General features: G+C 39.6%; 1 protein-coding gene across 1 annotated transcript in view; it reads left to right on the top strand.

Moving 5' to 3' along the window:
• shot (dystonin-like protein short stop) overlaps nucleotides 1–18,957 on the top strand; it is a 65,313-nt gene that overhangs the window by 27,854 nt on the left and 18,502 nt on the right. Inside the window, 6 exon segments of the mRNA XM_068291695.1 lie at nucleotides 357–440; nucleotides 1,093–1,314; nucleotides 6,527–6,657; nucleotides 6,896–8,795; nucleotides 8,797–17,199; nucleotides 18,767–18,913. Of these exon segments, the coding sequence (XP_068147796.1) occupies nucleotides 357–440; nucleotides 1,093–1,314; nucleotides 6,527–6,657; nucleotides 6,896–8,795; nucleotides 8,797–17,199; nucleotides 18,767–18,913 (10,887 nt within the window).

Below are 18,957 nucleotides of genomic sequence, written 5' to 3'. Positions count from 1 at the left end.
GTTTCTCATATATGTACAACAAAATCTCAATCACTGTAAATTTTTTAATGTCAGTAGCTTTTGCAAAAATATATGTATTTGTAGTTTTTTGCACCAACCAAAATATCCATTATCTATATATACATATCACCTTATCTTTAGCTTTAATGTAATATTCGTAGTTCTGAACAAAACTAATTGTATATGTATTTTTGTCTAATTTTTTGTACTTTTCACCATATTGAAAACAAATATTTCACACACAACAAAACAAACAAATCAAAACACAAATATTTTGTACTACTTTCGCAAAAAAAAAAAAAAAAAAACAAAACGCAACGAAACGACAAAAAAAAAACATCGAAAAAAATCCTTAGAAACTACTTGGAGCTGCAATCGAACGAAAACCGAAAATCGAAAATGTCAACGTGGCTGGAGGACGTCTCATACGCGAAGCTAAGGTAAAAAGCAAAATTTCTATTGTGAATGTGTAAAGGATTTCTGCCCCACCCCTTTAAAAATGATTGGGGGGTGGACGGTTATCCTTGAATGACTGCGGAACTCTTTCCTTCTCTCTATCGTATGAATGTTGAATTTTCGATAAAATTGTAGAACTCTTTCACTCTATTCCAAACAAACACAAAAACCCAATTTCCACTTAATAGAATATATTTAATGCTTTTTAAAAAAACAACAATTTACTTTCGTACTCTATGTGAGTATAATGTGGTGTAAATGGTGCGTCAATAACAACAAAAAACATCTTGGGAAAACTTATTATATATATTGACCAATAAAACACACACAAAACAAACAAACAAAACAAAAACCCACAAAACCAACAAACAAACAATTAAAAACCAATTTTTAGACCAAAAAAGTAATTTCTTATTGATTAATCAATAAAATAAAAAGCACTAAATATACCTAAAAAGAAAACAACCAAACCCCAACAAACAACAACAACAAAACCAAATCTAAAATCAATTTGTTTAACACATCAAATTACTAACATTTAACCGAAATTAACCAACCAACCAACCAAACGACAACAAATTCAAACCAACAATGGATGGATCGATCGATCGATGGATTGGATGGGATGTAACACAGATCTACGACAGTAAATGCCTACGCTTTGTGGATTGGCTACTCGAGGTACGTCCATCGTTCTCACCGCCACGTCGTGATCTACGGCCGGCGGATAGTGATCCGGGTGCCACACAGTATTATAGTCATCGTTTGGACAATTTAAATACGAAATATGACAGATTGCTGGAACAACTGTCACAGAGGCTAAAAACTGCAATTGAAGTAAATGGCAGCGATGGTCTGGTGAGTAAACTCCCCACACATTCTCCCACAACATTTCCCTCTTTTTACCTCCTTATCCCCCCCCCACATCTAATTTCTATCCTTCATCGATTTTAGAGGGTTGCGGCTTTGCGAGTCAAAATACAAAATAAAAAACTGACGTTAGACTCTATTTTTAGAGTAATTGTGTGCAAAAAGTGTGAGGTTCAAGTTCATCAAATAACTAGTTATTTTTTCCCTCTCTTTCTTTCTTTCTGTCTGTCTCTCTATCTGTTTGTTTATTTATTTATTTATTCTATGCTTTCATTTCACTAAAGTGACACAAGATGCAAAATATTATTAGATTAACCTTCATGAACACAACAATAATGACATCACAGTTCAGTCAATTGTGATAAATGTGATAAATCACAACTTGATGAATTTCGAAAATGATTTCAACGGCAGCTTTTGTCATCGTAATGTTGGCAAAAATAAATATTGCTAAAAAACAAAAGGCAGCCAAAAATAAAAACTTGAAATCGAAACCATTATTATGTCAGAATTCAACTCTCTGTCACATTGGCCCGGCCAATTAGGCAAATTGGAAGACGCTTGTCGAATTAAGAATGACGCCTTAAAATTTTTGTTTTTTTTCTATACATATTAATGAGCAGCAATTCGCCAAGATTCCAATAGAGATTAATGCTTGGAACGTCATCATTGGCCATAATAATTATTTTCATCTGTCAACGACGAAAAGAGAATTTGTTTTGCCGACTTTAACTGGTTTTCTTGTTTTCGGTTTTTCTCAATTAAAAATTCATTTTGACCAAGAATAAACAACTCGTTTTTCAAATAGTTGTTTAAACAATTATATGTTGATATAGAAGGGCAAAAGTAAATAATACCAAAAATAAACAAAATAAAAGTTCAATCAACTCTCAAGTCGTAGATAAAAAGTAAATTAGATTGAGTTAAAAGAATGCGAGATTATTGCTTACTTTATTACAACTTTATATTGTAAAAAAAAAACGACAAAAAAAGAAGACTAACAAGTTTTATTAGAATATCAATCATACGTCATGTGGTGCGCCTAATAAAGTAGTCAATTCATGGATAATAATTGATGCTTTAAATTATCAATAAAATTTTTAAAAGAAAAGAAAAATTAACTTTGATTCAACTATTTACTTGTTAGTTAGGATACATGACTTTTAAAAAAGTTGATTGAAATATCAAGTATACGTCATGTTGTGCTCCCTAGAAGGAATTTGAAATTTGCAGTTATCAAGAAAATGATCAGTTAAGTAAAAAGTTTGCCTTATACAGTTTTCTCTGTCTTACTTTGCCTTTATCAATTAAATTCTAAGAAAACTGCTTACTTTGATCCAATTTGGAACTCTTAGACTGGCGCTTCAAAGCATCCAATTGAACTATAACAAATTTCTGTTTTTTGAAGGTGTTGCCTTCGCCTCGGGGCTCTGGGGCCAGCCTAACGAAGTGACATCATTTGTTAGCTGTGCCGCGACTCCATTACCAACTTTGCCTTCATTATTCGTTATTTTTTTTATATTGTTGTTGTTGGTCTAAACTTGATATGCATAACATGGGCGGGCGACGAGATCTAAGCTTTGGCGGCATTAAGTAGAGTGAATGAGCATATATATATATACATAAGTATATTGCCTAACCATTTAGAAGGTTACCGAAAATAAAAAAGAAAAACTGGTTTCTCATCGAATCTCAAATAGAACAAACAGTTAAAAAAAAAAAAAAAGAAAACCTAAAGAAATAATAAATTTTTGCCTTTTTTTTTTTTTTCTTGGATCTATTTGCTTCCGCCTATTGTTTTCAACTTTAATTTGAAGTCAACATAGTTCGTATATTTTGGGCTTCATGTCCCATGGTGGAAACAAAAACAACAAAAAAACGTATTGTTTATCATTTATTTTGGCGCAACAGCTGAGAGGTAGCCGGCATTTCCATCTCTCTAGAGCAATGGAGTTCTCTTCGTATGTCTCTCTCTCTCTCTGTCTCTCTGTTAGAGTGGGGGCAAAAGCTCGCTCTCGAGGTGGCATGCAAGCGAAGCACATGCCATCAAAACCGTTCAGTTCCGATTGCGACGTGGTTGTATAACGACGCAAAAATTCGTCTAGTGCTGTGTGTGTGTGTGTCCGTACGTGTGATTGTACCGTACCGTACCGGAAAGTCGTTTTAACGTAGTACAAAAAAAAAACGCACGACAAACCGCAATAGATTGTTCGTATAGGTTCTGTCGGTGGCAACCTAAATAAATATAAAAAAATATATATTTGTATATATATATATAAAACAAAAGTGTAATGATGAGCTAATTGAATTATTTTAAAATCACCGACTAACTAACGAAAAAAAAAGACAAAAACTAAAAACCGCATAATTATTCGGATGACACGGCGTATACATGATGTCACATACGTACCGTGACATATCGTTTATATAGTAGAAAGTGTAGACTTTAATTGAATGCGAATCGCGTAGCTTCTATAGCCATTGCCCTGCTTCTACTGCTCTTATTTTGTTAATAGAAATTTAAATTTCATTCCTTGCCCCTGTGCCCCTCTCTTCCACACTCTTCTGACAATCGCCCCCGCAAGTGAAGTCACTTCGAACATAGAACTAAACTGGCATACCATGCCATGCTTTTCTTTTTTTTTTTTTTCGAAGTGTGAAACAAAAATAAAAGAAATCCATTATTGATATAGCCTTGAACATGTCGCAAGAATGAATGTTGAATTCTTCACAGTTTTTTTTTTTTTGACTGTCTGGTGTTAATGAAAAGAGAAAAATAAAAACTAAAAAAATATATATATGAATTTTACGCTTTATGTTTTTGTTGCACAAGATATGACTCAAGCGTACTTTGGATGCCGCTGTTGCTGCTCATTAAAAATTGCATCAAAAATCATAAAAAAAAGAAACTATTTCGTTTATTTTTGTTTACCTCAAACAAAGCGAGTCTGACCTATAGACAAAAAAATATATGTATTTCGTCGTATCAGCACTTTCAATCAGCTGGTCGTCGCTCTAGGTGTCAGGGACTACTGAAGCTAATCTAATCTATGTGCCATGTGTATGATGAGGTTGCAATCCATCATTGAATACTTACTTCGAGATGTATAAATAAACATAGTTTTATTTTTTGGTTGGAATTTATTCCTCCAGGTCTAATCAATTATATTTGCCCGATAGTGTTTCATTTTGGATTTTCTGCATTTCTCTCTAGTTCTCTCTAAGTATGTTGTTTTATCGATTAAACGGGTATCCAAAAAATAACAAAAAAAAAAAAAAGAAAAGAAATTCTTTCTATATATATCTATAATAGATGTCTTAGCGGCATTTCCTGCGGCATATGTGTTTGTTGTGTTGCCCGTTCAATAAATTAGAAATGAAAGCGAGCGTTTTGCTTGTCTTTTTTTTCGGTTGCTTTTTTGAGGTCTTTGTCTCCTTTGACTCTATTTTTATAGCATAGTCACATAGGCGAGGTCCATATTGCAGCACTTTCTGCAGCAGCCTGCATGCAGCATAAGCTCTCACTCTCTCTCTCTCCGAGAAAGCTTTCTCCTTTTCGTATGTTTTTTCTCTCTTTATTAGATTTTTAGCCGGCACAACGTGTCGTATTAGTCATATTTCACTTATCAGCTTGAAAATGATTAAGGCCAATGTAAACTAAATCTTAATTCCATCATTAAAAAATCATATATAATTTTTAATTTTTTTTCAAAAGGCTTCATTTTGTTTTTGTTTTTTTTTATTTTTATATTCAACAAACTTGTTTCATGCAATATTATAATTTCTGATGACATCATTATTCGTTCTCGTATTTACTCGCTCTCTGTATTTGTGTCGGTGTTTGTGTGTTATTTTTTCTTTTTTGTTAATTATAATTTATTTGTAGTATTTGATATGGCTTTTACCCGCTGACCTTGAATAACAGTTGCTAAATCATCATGGATCGTTTTGCCTTCGTTTTGATCTTCAGAGAACTGAAAACGAAATGATAGTGAAGTCACTTCACTTGTGACGTCAATTCAATCAGAAACATTTGCCATATGTCAGTCAATATCAATGCTTTTCTCTTGTTGTTGAGATAAAGACCTTAATTACTTGAGATAGTGGTGGTGCCCTTTTCTCGGGTAATCACCCGTTTTTATTTTTCTTAAGAAGATCTTTTGTATGTGTAAACACTATTAAGGTTCATGCACTTTAGAGAGTTGAGTTATTTGCCGAAAGAATTGAGCACATGCTTCTTTATATTTTTGTATTTTGTTATTTGCCTTTCCATGAACTAAGCGCCCTGCTCCCTATATATAGCGTCATTTCTATTTCCATTGAGGCTTTCTGTTTCGTATGTATGGTGTGTGTGTGCCCGGTATACGGTGCGTTCTGTGTGTGTCGATGTGATTTATGTGCCTTTTGGTATGGGTTGATAATAGCAATTGTATGTGGTGTATGTTTGTGTATGTGTGCTTTTAAGATAAGTCAGAGTCCCAAATTTAAGGAAACTTATAAAAGTAAGCCTAGTGCTTCAATATTTGGCAGACAAAGAGGCAATCCCTTGATGACCTAGCACAGCAGTTGTTTATAATTAGTCAAAAGGTTAATTTTCCGGATAGACATATAGCTATCATATACCGGTTTTTTTTTTTGCCTCAGTCTTTATCGCTTTCTTATCTTGTGGTTGTATCAAAACAAAACACATTAACGCATGCCATAAACATTCCAAAGTTTTTTTTTCTCTGTTCGACTTCAAAGTGACGCGACAAATCTGTCAAAAGAAACGTAGGGAACGTTGTCTATATATCGTAAATCTCTAATTGTTGTTACAATTAAATCTCGCGCAGTGTATTCAAGAAGCCCCAAACCAATTCCCAAAACAAGTGCCTACTACTACTACTACTACCAATGCTGACTATGATTCTGACCAATTGAATCAAACCAAAGCCTTAGCCATGCCTCAGCATACTAAAACGAGTCGCAAGACGACCAAAACCAAAACCCAAACAACAACTGTCCAAGTGGCAGAGGAAAGTGACTACGATTTTGCGTTCGAGTTTCAGGTAAAGCTTCACTCTCTCTTTTTCTCTCCCTTTTTTTTAACTCGCAAAGCCCCTCTCCATCAAATCACAAAGACTTTAAAATTTTAGCAAACCTTTTTTTATGTTGATTTTCGTTTTTAATAATAACTTTTACCTGTATTTTTGGGGTTTAGCAATATGCTGAAAGTCTACAGAAACCGCTCAAGACCTTTAGGGTTGACTTTAGTGCGGGCAGCGTGCCAACTGGCGATGGCAATGCTGCACGTCAAGAGGACCTCTATACTACTACCTACAGCACCACACAGTGAGTAGAGCTATAAACTGGAAATTAAACCCCTAAAGTATGCAATAGGTATGCCATAAAAATTATGTACATACATACATATGTATATAAACTTTTGGAATGTCCATTACGAAGCGGGCGTCATAACATTAGTTATGAACGTGTTTTGGATGAGGATCATTTCGGACTGCCGATTGCATACCTTAAGGGACAAATGTCTTCAACAGATTTGCTTACTAAAAATATTTATCTTTTTCAGATTTAGCTCAACGAAGACAACGAAAAGCTCAAGTAAGAGCATTTATAGTAGCGATAATTTGGATGCTGCTAGTCAACAGGATAATTCAGCATTACCAACACATCAGTCACAGATCCAATTCAATGAGATACGTACTCTCAAGCGATCCCAACAGTTGGGTGGACCCAATTCTGTGCTGGATATAGCAGGAATTCGTGACCCACGCTCAGGACGTATTCTGACAATAGGCGAAGCGATTCAGTTACGCATTTTGGATGTTCGCACTGGTGAAATGCTAGTGGGTGATCGTCGCATAACTCTAGAACAGGCAGCCGAACAGGGACTAATTGATGCCCAGTTGGCTAGACAACTCTTACAGCCTGGAGCTGGACGAGATGCTAGCGGAAGAGAGCTATCGCTATTGGAGGTGATCCAGCGCGAGATTAGCGAAGCGGAAACCGGCTATGACACAGCCGAGAAGCGCATTAAGGTAAACAACACTGTCACAGTAGAGCAGAAAACATTGGATGAGGCGATCGGATCGCCTGAGAACCCACGTAATATTGCCGACGCCATTTCTGCGGGGAGTGTGGACACAAGGACGGGTCTTTATCGTGTCAAGTCAGGCCAGACTATTAGCCTAGCAGAGGCCTACGAGCGTGGCTATCTAATACGGCACGAATCGGTGACAATCAAATCGAATGCACTATGCCTCAGTGATGCCATAGCACATGGCCTGGTCGATGGTGCTGGCTGGATAGCGGATCGCAATTCCGGTGATAAGTTTCGCTTGGACTCGGCAATAGCAAATCAATTGATAGACGCGAGTGTACGCGAAGTGGTTGACGCGAAACGTGACGTAAAAATTACTCTGCAAGAAGCCTTGCAATCGGGCGTGTTGAATGCGAAAACCGGACGTTATGTCAATGAAGTGACAAAGGAGAAACTCAGCTTCGCCGAGGCACGTAATCGTCAGCTAATTGTGAAACCGTATACGCTGAAGGATATTTGCGATTTGAATTTGCTCGACAAGCAATCTCAGATCACAAGTCCCATGCGCCGCGAAAAGTTAAGCATTATGCAGGCCATCGAAGCGGGCGTTCTAGATGGTAATCAATTGAAGTGCATTACAAAACGTAAGGGTGAGTTAATAACACTGCAAGAGGCTATTGCCGATGGCATTGTCTTGCCGGCCGAATGCAAATATCGCGATTTTATGACTGCAGAACTCATTAGCATTCCCGAGGCCGTGGAACGGGGTCTAATCAGCTCGGTAGCTCAGCGTTCGATCTTTGATATTGATGGGTTTAAGGATTTGCGTAGTAATGATTTTGTTAGCTTTAACGTGGCCCTCTCACGTGACCTTTTGCGTCGCAAGAGCACGGGCTTTGCCTTAGAGACAGGTAGGGACAGTTTAGTGCCCTTAGAAGTGGCTGTGGGTGAAGATTTGGTAAGACAAGAGGTCTACGAGATGTTCAATCGTGGCATTGGTGTTCACAATGCAAGCGGTAAGGAACTCAGTGTCTTTGATTTGGTCTATCATAATCTGATTGACCCCAAGACTGGATACCTTCTTGACCCAAAGACTGGTGAAACAGTGCCTCTAGACACCGCCATTGAGCGCAAGTTTATAACCACTGAAGGTGCTTTGCTGCTTAGCAGCCTCCTCAATATTACCCTGACTACAGAGACAGTAACAAGGACAATCAATCGTTATGTAACAATACGAGCAGGCTCTCAAGAGCCGGGAGATAGTGTGCTGTTAACTTTCACGGAGGCAGTACGTCAGGGTTTCATTGATGAAGAACGACAATTATTCAAGGATCCCAAGACGGGCAATGTGTACTCTGTCCAACAGGCTCTCAACTACGGCCTACTTGTCCCTGACAGCAATCAGACAGTCCCTGAGCCCACAAATCGAAAAAAAGACAAAGTCCACCATAACTATAGTAACCAAACAGATAATACCTGAAGCAGAACCCATTAAATTGAACACTCAGCACACAAAGTATGTGGAGAAGTCAGTGGAAATTCCTATCACTACAGAGCTAGTCAAGCCACAACGTGTCGTCTCCGACTTTATAAACATGGAGAAGAGTAGTTACATCGAGCAAAATGTTACAGAACGTCAAATTATGGAGCTTCCACCTGGAGGCTGGCGTCTCAAAGATGCCATTGAACAGGGACTCTTCAATCCCGATACTGGCGTATTCCATGTTCAGGGCACAGATCGTTTGGTTAGCTTTGAAGAGTGTATAGACAAGCAGATTATCAACAATCTTTCCGTAGCTGTCATTGAGCCAAACACTGGTGACAAGATATCTGTAAAATCTGCCTTTGAGCGTGATATTTTGGATAGCTATGGCAATTATACAAATAATCGACAACAGGTTTTAGGTATGCGACGGGCCATAGCTGATGGCAAAGTTGTCCTAGAAACAGTGCCCGCCACAAGGGGAGCTAGTCAGAAAACTATTTTACGCATCACTCGAGTAAATAATATGCCCGATGTCTTGGAAGTGTCTACACCCCTTAAAGATTCTCCTCCTAAATTCCTAGAAGTTGTAACCTGTCAACGTGAATTGGCCTCACCAGAGCCACTGCAAATTGCTCCTGGAGCCATTTACGATCCGTCCACAGCATTGGTGATCTTTACTCAAAGTGGGGAAACTGAAAATATTTTCGATGCGGCACGTCACGGCTTGATCGATGAGCAATTAATCAAGATTATTGATCCCACCACAAAGCAAACAATTTCCGTAACAGAAGCCATAGCACGCTCCATCTATGATCCGCGTACAGGCACAATTTTGAATGCTGAAAATCAACCAGTGGATTTGATTACTGCCACTAAACTAGGCCTACTAACCGTTGTCGGTGCTCCACTTGTAGCAGCCGAAGGTGCTTTGCGTACTGTGCGCTTTGTAACAGATCCACGCACTGGTGAACAGATTCCTGTTGAAGTGGCCTATGAACGAGGTATTGTGTCACGGGATCAACTACAACGAGGTCGTTCATTTGACGACAACAAATCAGTTGTAGAAGAGAAAGTTGTGGTACTGCAAAGAATGCGTAAGATCATTCTTAAGCCAAAGGATGCTTTGCGCAAGGGCATAATTGATGAAGAGACTTGCCATATCTTAGAAGATACTACCAACTTTACAAATGCCCAAGGCGAGGTGGTTAACATATGCGAAGCATTAAATACTGGTTTAATTGATGGTCGTCGAGGCAAAGTTATCGATCCTCAAAGCAATATGGTCCTTAATTTGCGTCAAGCAGTGGAACACAAGATCATTGATCCTGAACAGACTAATCACATACTTATGCCATTGGCAAAGAGTTTATCGGTACCCAAATTAGGCTCACAAGGACTTATTGATCCTCAGTCCCAAACTATTGTGCACCCAGAAAGTGGTTATCCTCTGAGTATTCATGAGGCTATTATTTGCGAGGTCTTGGATCCTCAATCTAAGCTGCAGAAGCCTAGCAAATGTACCATCGAAGAGGCCATTGAGAAGGGTATTATTAATGCAGATGATTCCACATTCAAATACAAAGACAAGACTCTTAATCTAACAGAAGCCATTGAAGCCAAACTTTTTGATTCCAGTTATGATCAACAAAAGTCTAAAGTGGAAATTCCACCTGTTGGCATGATATTCCCAGTTGCGGTGGAAAAGAGTCTGGTGGAACCAACAAAACGTGTGGTTCTTCACCCAACCACTAAAAAGCAGTTGCCCATTAAACAAGCGATTGAGGAAAACTTTATTATGTCAATACCCTATGCACCGAAACCAGATGCCATTGAAGTGGTTCCGGCCATGGAGAAAGGACTCATTGATGTGGCTGCCCAGACATTTACCCATCCTACAACGGGCGAACGTTTACCTCTGCGTGTCGCCTTTGAGACCGGTGTACTGGTGGTAAAGCAACTTTCCCAATTTGTTGTGACACAGAAACCAATTCCAAAGACAGAGATTATGGAAACAGTCCGAGCGGTGCACACTGTGACTACCAAGACAATTGAATTGATGCAAGGATATGTGCTAATTTCCAATAATGAAGTGCAGAATGTAAATACAGGTGAAGTATGCAGTTTGGAAGAGGCTAAGGAGTTGGGTATTCTGCGTGAAGAGTCCACAACACGCGAAACGAATACGGCAGCTGGAGATAGTCCCGAACAGGTGGCAACAGCTATTACATCGACCCTGCCAACAACCAGTGATCAGACGGTGATTGTCGAAGAACGTACGCAAACAGTTGTGGTCAGCTCCGATACACACAAGCAAGAGCTGCAAGTAGTCAGCACTACACAATCCACCAAGGAAACGACACCGTTGCAAAGCCAAGTTATTGATGAGGTAAAACCCACTAAAGAACCGTCCAAGACCTTGCAGAATGTAAAGGATGCTGCTAAAATGGGTGCCCTGGGTGTCATTGCAGCTCCAGTGTTAGCTGGTGGTGCCCTCGTCAGCGGCGTAAAGAGCCTCATCAAGTCCGCCAAAACAACTAGCTCAGAAAAGCCAGAGACTAAGCAACCAGAAAAACCTCAAGATAGTAAGCTAAAACCCCAACAAGTGCCAACAAATGAGGTTGATGACTTGCTACAGGAAACTGAAAATTTTATTAGTTCAACAACTGCCAATTTCATAGCCAATGAACAGCAGCACCAAGTGCCCCAAGAAAACCCTGTAAAGGAACAGCCACAGCCGTCCATTGAGCTAGCAACAAGCACACTGACAAGCACAACTACCGTCACAACCATCACTACCTCAAAGACCACACAGGAAGTACAAGGAGAACCTGAACCAGAAATCATTACATCGACAACAACTGTTGAAAGTAAGCCCGTGGAAGATCCAATTGTAAAACCTCAGGAAGTCAATGTCCCGCCTCAGGCAGAAATAACTCAAGTAACAGAGACCTTTACAACCGTAACGGAAAAGCAAGTGGAACCGATTTTAGATACCCAAAAGGAACCTACCTCAAAACTACCTTTGCAAAAAGAGCCAACTCCCGAACCTGCACCACAGAAAACAGAGAAGCAAGCCTCTCCAGAGTTAACCATAAAACCAGAACCTAAACCTAGGACATCGCTTAAGGAAGAAGTTGTTGAATTTGAACCACCCTACACCGCACCACTAGCACCTTTCGAAGAGACCACTGTAACCAAAACAACGACTGAGATCAGAGAAGTACCAGTGTCAAGCTCAGAGACGGTAACAACAACCATCACGACCACAGTGACAACAGCTACCCCAGATGAACCCACGAAAGATGAAGTCATTGAAAAAATTGTCAGTAAAGAAACAGCGCCACAAAAAGTGGAGGATATTAAGTCCGTGGAAACAACTCCACAAGAACCAGAAATAACCAAAGTAGAAGTTAAGAAACCTGTGGAACCAATTTTCCAAAAAGAAGAACCAAGTAAAATTATTGAAAAAACCGAAACAGTTGAAACTCCTGAAGTCAATGCAATAGTCACTGAGGAAAGAGTTGTGACCGTCGAGGAGCCTACAATTACAGAATTGACAACCACAAAGACAACGATAACTACAACCACAACAACAACAAAAACAGGCGATGAAGAAGGTCCCGAAGTAAATGTTACAGTCACCGAAACAGTTAAGAAAGTGGAACAACCAGAAAAGTTTAAAGAAGAACCCATTGAAACAACAAAGATTACAGAAACTATAACAACAAAGACAACTGTTACCGAAGAAAAACCCCAACAACCAGGAGATCTAGAACAGATCGGAGGACCAAAAGTAGTGACTGAAAAGCATCAAAGTGTGGTCGATTTTATTGCGAAAGAACGAGAGCAACAGCCGACACAAGAAAGCGGCGGCAGCAATATTCTTCAAAATGTAAAAGATGCCGCAAAACTTGGTGCCCTGGCCGTGGTGGGTGCTCCAATTTTAGCTGGCAAGGCTCTGGTTGATGCTCTAAGCACTGATAAGGTAACGAAACCAGGTCAGGTAGTTGTCACTGAGACATCAGAAGAACTAGTTCCACACGATGATGGCTTAAGCACTGCAACAATAATAACTAAGGTTACCACTACAACCACAACAACAACCTCGTCGAGTACCACAGAGACAACACCAACTGATGATGAGGCACGCGATACTGTGGAAGAGCCATCCATCATTCAGGAGACAATTGGCAAACGTGAAGTGCCAAAGACACTGCCCATTGGAGATGCTATCTCACAGAAATTGATAAGTCCTGATGAATGTCAAATTATTGTGGATGGTGAACAACAGGCCGATACCGTGTCCACTTTACTTAGGGATGAGCAGCTCAGTCCGCTAGATGAAGTTCAAATTATTGATGATAAGCTAATCATATTGCAACAAGTTACCTATGTGGTAGATGCAGATACTGAATTGACACCCGAAAAGCTTAGCGAACTCAATATTTACGATGTTGATCATCAGTACTTTATTGATCCATCAACTGGACAGAAAATCTCTTTCCAAACCCTTGTTTTTGACATGAACATTTTCAATCCGGAAACGATTTTGGTTAAGAACTTTAGCACAGGAAAATATGAGACATTAACGGCAGCTCTCGAACGTCCACTTCTTGACAGACATACAGGCCATATGGTCGATCCCAAGACAGGCAAGAAAATACCATTCTTTGAGTGTATTGATCGTCAATGGATCATACGGGCCAATCCAGAGGTGCAGCGTCCTGCTGCTATTGAGAACGTTGTAATTGACTCACAAACCGGTCAGGTTGTACTTGATGATGGTCGAGTTTGTTCCATTGTTGAGGCTATCAATAGTGGCAAGCTGGACATTCAGTCGATATCGGTGCGCGACCCAGTTAGCGGTGAAGTTATCCCTCTGCGTATGGCAATTGAGTTGGGGGTAGTTGATATGCAAGCAGGCACAGTTATAGATATACAAACACTCAAAGAGATACCCATGGAGTTGGCCTTCCAGTTGGGCTTCTTGGTGCCCGGAGCACGTAAACCTATCTCACTGGAAGCTGCCGTTCGCAAGGGTCTTTACGATCCAGAAACTGGAAAACTCTTTGATTCCGAAAGTCAGAACCAGGTTGATGTACAAAAGTCTATTGAAATTGGTCTTGTCGATCCGAAAATTTCCCTAATTGTCGATACAGTCACCAAAAAGGAAGTGAAGCTTGATTGCGCCATTGAAGATGATTTAGTTCTGCCCGCCACGGGACAGATAAAAGACAATAAGAACAATACCCTTGTATCCTTTGATGTGGGTGTCCAGCAGCATCTGGTAAAGACCGATAGTGTTACCTGGAGTCTACCCGAGGTATTGCAACGCGAATATTATGAACCACAAACGGGTAAAGTTCTTAATCCTGTCACTGGTGAGGATATTCTCCTTCAACAAGCCATTGAAATGGGTTTCGTCGAGCTTGACTCGACCCTGGTCAAGGATGTAGATCATAATAAAATTCTTCCTGGCAAGGAGGCAGCCAAGGTGGGTCTGCTAGATACGGTGCGTGGCACACTTAGTTCTCCCAACATTACGCTCGATGAAGCCTTCGTCAAGGGGTATCTAATAAGCACCAAAAAGCCATGGTCCCTAGTCGATTGTTTGTTGCGCGGTCTTTACGATCCCGCCACAGCCAAATTCACAATCGATGGCAAGCAACTTGACTTAAAATCGGCCATTGCTCAAAAACTTATTAATCCCGATGAATTGGTTTTGCTTGATCCCAAAACGGAATCAATTATTTCCCTAACAGAGGCCATTGCCAAAGGTTATCTTGATCCGATTGGTGGATTTGTTATAAATCCTTATGCGTCGACAAAGCTATCACTGCCTGAAGCTCTTGAAAATCGCATACTCATTCCACCCAAGCGCAAACGTAGTCTGCCCGATGCCGTATATAGAGGATTATATGATCCAAAAACAGGTCAGTTTAGTAACACAATTACACGCGAAAAACTCACAACTGAACGTGCCATTCGTAGGGGTATACTCGATCCCGATTCGACGGTCGTCAATGTATCGGGACAGGTTATTCCATTTGGTATTGCCACCGAAACGGGTATTGTGGATAGCCAACAGGGTACGGTACGAGATGCCGATGACAAACCAATTGACTTTAAGGAGGCCTTCGATAGAGGTGTCTTAGTCGAGGCCAAGAAACCCCTGCGTCTCATTGAGGCTGTTGTCAAGAATGTGTACGATGAAATTGATGGACATTTCGTTGATCCCAAGTCAGGCGAAAAGCTCAATTTCGCTGAGGCCCTTAATACAAATTTGTTGGATGAACATAGTGTTCAGATCAGGGACTTTAAGACAGGATTGTATAAGCAACTAAATCTTACTCATGCCAAGGATGAAGGCATCATTGATGCGCAGAATTCGAAATTGTTATACAACAATCAAACCATGACACTCAAACATGCTTTCGACATTGGTATCCTAATGGATGTGAATGCTCCAATCAGTATTCAAAGAGCTATACATCAGGGTCTATTTGACGATAAGACCGGCAAGCTGAGCGATCCAAAAACAGGTCGCAAAATCACCCTATTGGAGAGCATGCGAAGCTTTGTAATCAATCCCCATTTGCCTTGCTACTTTGATGAACAGACTGAACAAATGTACACACTCAGCGAAACCTGTCGCAATGGCATTATCAACAGGAGAGAAGGTGTTTTTAGGGAACCAGAGAGCAGCAGTTTTGTGCCTCTTGGCGAGGCTTTGAGTCTAGGATTGATTGTGGACATTGAGAATGCAGGATTTGGTCTATACGAGCTACTGGCCATGGGCTTCTACGACGTGGCCACGCGTAAAGTTCTCCATCCGGTAACTAATCGTAAGTTAAATCTAAACGAGGCTTGTGTCGAAGATGTGGTCAGTTTGTCGTCTAGTTTGGTAAAGCATCATGAGACTGGAAAGTATTTACGATTAGCCAACGCAATTAAGGAGCATTTGATTGATGATTCGAAGGGTTGCTACAATTTGGGCAAAGAACAAATAGATTTACAAACAGCGAGATCACGTGGTTTAATAGTTTCCAATCGCCGTCTACTTAGCCTGGAGCTAGTGCTGCGTCAGCAATTGTATCGTCCAGAGACAGGCAAGTTCTGTGATCCTACAACCGGGGAGTATTTAGATCTGATCGAGGCTATACATTCGGGTTTCATAGATCCAGCCACAACGGTATTTAAGAATCAGCTAACTGGCAAAGAGTTGCCATTGACCGAAGCAATTGAGAACGGTGACATCGATGTGTCTAAGGGTCGCGTTTTTGATCCCAAATCCAAATCTGCCTACAACTATGATGTGGCTCTATCCCGCGGTATTCTAGTAACTGTTGTACGTCCTCTAACTGATCGTGGCGAGGTTGTGCGTCGTCAGGATAGCGTAGAACTATTGGGACAAACACCCGTGAGTGTTGTTATTAGCAAACCGCGTGAAATGTCGTTGGATGAAGCCATACGTTACAATATAATCGATCCGAAAACCGCTATTGTTCGCGACTTTGATAGCTTCAAATTCCTGCCCTACTCGGTGGCTCAGGAACGCGGTCTCGTTGATACCTCGAAGCGTACACTTGTCGATCCTAAAGCTCTGTACTTTGCATTCGATCCAACATTGTTAATTTATGTACGCGAACCGATCAGCTTTGATCAGGCAGCCGAGTCCAAGAGTCTTGACTTGCAAACCGGCATGTTGACCTATGTGCCACCAACAACTGTGAGCACTGCATCCGTTGCAGCGACCAGCGACAACGATAGTGCAAACGACTCCCTGACTGTCATCGAAACGCCCAAGATATACACGCTCAAGGATGCCGCCGGTGCGGGTGTAATTGATCCCGATTCGGCATTGGTCAAAGATCTGGCCAAGGCTAAGCTTGTGCGCCTGCCCGAGGCATTCCGCAAGGGTCTAATGGATGCCAATAAGGCCAATGTATTGAATACACAAACATCCAAGCTATGCACACTGCAAGAGGCCTATGAAAGTGGTCTAATTTGTACTCCCAAACGTTCATTTGGTTTGCTAGAAGCCATCACCTTTAACCTATACAATCCAACCAATGGCTGTTTAGTCGATCCCTTCCAAATGCATCCTGACATCATTAAACGCAAGAAGTATACGCTAGCCGAAGCCATTAGCGCTGGCCTTGTAGATCCTTCATCCACAGTAGTGCGTGATCCCAGTACAGGGGTCATTCATCCACTGGCATCGGCCATTGCCAACGGTCTGATCGATGCCACCGAGGGTCGCCTCATTGATGCCCAAGAGCCCAAGAATAACATCGATCTGGTCAAGGCAGCCGAGAAGGGTTTACTTTTACCAGCCGAACAAAGGGTAAGTTTATCGAATTCCACAATCCTTTTCCAATTCCAAGTAACAGTTTCTATGGAACTCGAAAATGCAAGAAAATTCAAAATGAAAAATGAAAAAATCTTACACTAAATTTGAAAGCTTTTTGTTCGTGGCATGTTTTGGTATATACAATATATGATTTCGATATTTTGATCAGCGCGCTGTACCACTTTTTCTCAATGAATCTTTATCTATTTTCATCAGACTACTAACACAGTCTCTCTCTCTATCTCTCTTTCACTCTCTGTTTTTTTTCTGTTTAATTTGCCAATCATATATATTTTTATTATTATTATTATTATTGCAGCGCATGGCATTCAGTTTTATGTTCTATATATCGCTATATACAATATTTCGCTGAAATCGCTTTAAGTTTTACATTGAATGCATTTGAGAGCGACAGCGCCAGCCACAAATCAAATGTTGTCAGCAAGTACATCATCCACAACAGATCACAAAACAAACAAATCACGATCACAAAACTATCTTGAAAATAGATATACATAAAATCAAATCTGTAACTCATCAGGCGACAAAAAAAGACAAAAAAAAAAAAAAAAGAAAAGAAAATTGCGTTTCATACTCCACCTCAACATGAATGACGTCGGCAATCATACGCAGCATATACATATACGATTTGTCTATAACCCCATACATTTCCATCTCTCCCTCTCTCTCTCCCATTGCATATATAAACATGTCCTTTCCATCACCACAATATATCCTAGGCAGTATATACACTTAGGTCTTTTCATCTATCACATCTCTAACTGACCAAAACTCCGTTTAGCATTTCTATTTCTAGCCTATAGTCCCTTAGATTTCTTCTTCTTTCTCAATTTCTTTTTATTTTGGATTAAGGTTGTATATATACCATCCATAGCTATATATAAATTATTATTATATATTTTCGAAATTATTAGTTTTATTATTTTTTTTATACATTTTCTTTAAATACCAAATTTTCTACCTATTTTCAGCATATATATTTTATATACATATATTATTTCGTTTGCAGTTTTAATTTGAACAAAAGCAACCCAAAAAACTAACAAAAAAAAAAAAAAAAACAATAAACAAAACTCTCAAACAGAAACCCAAATAAACCTAAACCAAAACAAAAACAACTTCATTAAAAACGTAGTTAGTGCCTCATACTAAAAGTAGTTTTTAGTCTCAACCAAAAAATAGTAGTGCTTGTTCCTTATGTATTTAGTCGTTATTTTTAATTTAATTTATTTTTTGGTGTTTGTGCGTCTTATATTTGGATTTTTTTGTTTAATGCTTGCTTAATGAAAATGCTTTGCCCTTTGCCCCCAAAAAAAAAAAAAAAACACACTATGCTTTTTAGCAACCCAAATATATACTTCTACCTACCTTCTTACACTCTATATATACAAATATATCAATTCTATATACAATATATATTCTTCCTTATTATAGTGCATTATGAAATGAAAAGTCTTTAGCAGATTGTATTGAGCTAAGATTTTCCATAAACAATCTATTTAATATCTCACTAATCCAAGAATTTGTTTTCCTATAATAGCAAGCAGTATTCGAAAAGTTCAACATGTGCGAAGAGAATGTGAACGATCTGCTTAAATGGGTCACAACTGTCGAACAGAAAATCTCAAGTGTTGGCGGTCCTCGCGAGAAAATCGATGAGCTGCGCAACCAAATCAATGCTCTCAAGGTTTGACGATCTTTAAATGAGTGATTAGATTACTTTATTAATTT

Source organism: Drosophila tropicalis, unplaced genomic scaffold, assembly GCF_018151085.1.
Source record: "Drosophila tropicalis isolate 14030-0801.00 unplaced genomic scaffold, ASM1815108v1 contig_593, whole genome shotgun sequence".
NCBI lineage: Eukaryota > Metazoa > Arthropoda > Insecta > Diptera > Drosophilidae > Drosophila > Drosophila tropicalis.
The sequence above is the reverse complement of the archived record's forward strand: the minus strand, read 5'-3'. Positions and strand labels throughout refer to the sequence as shown.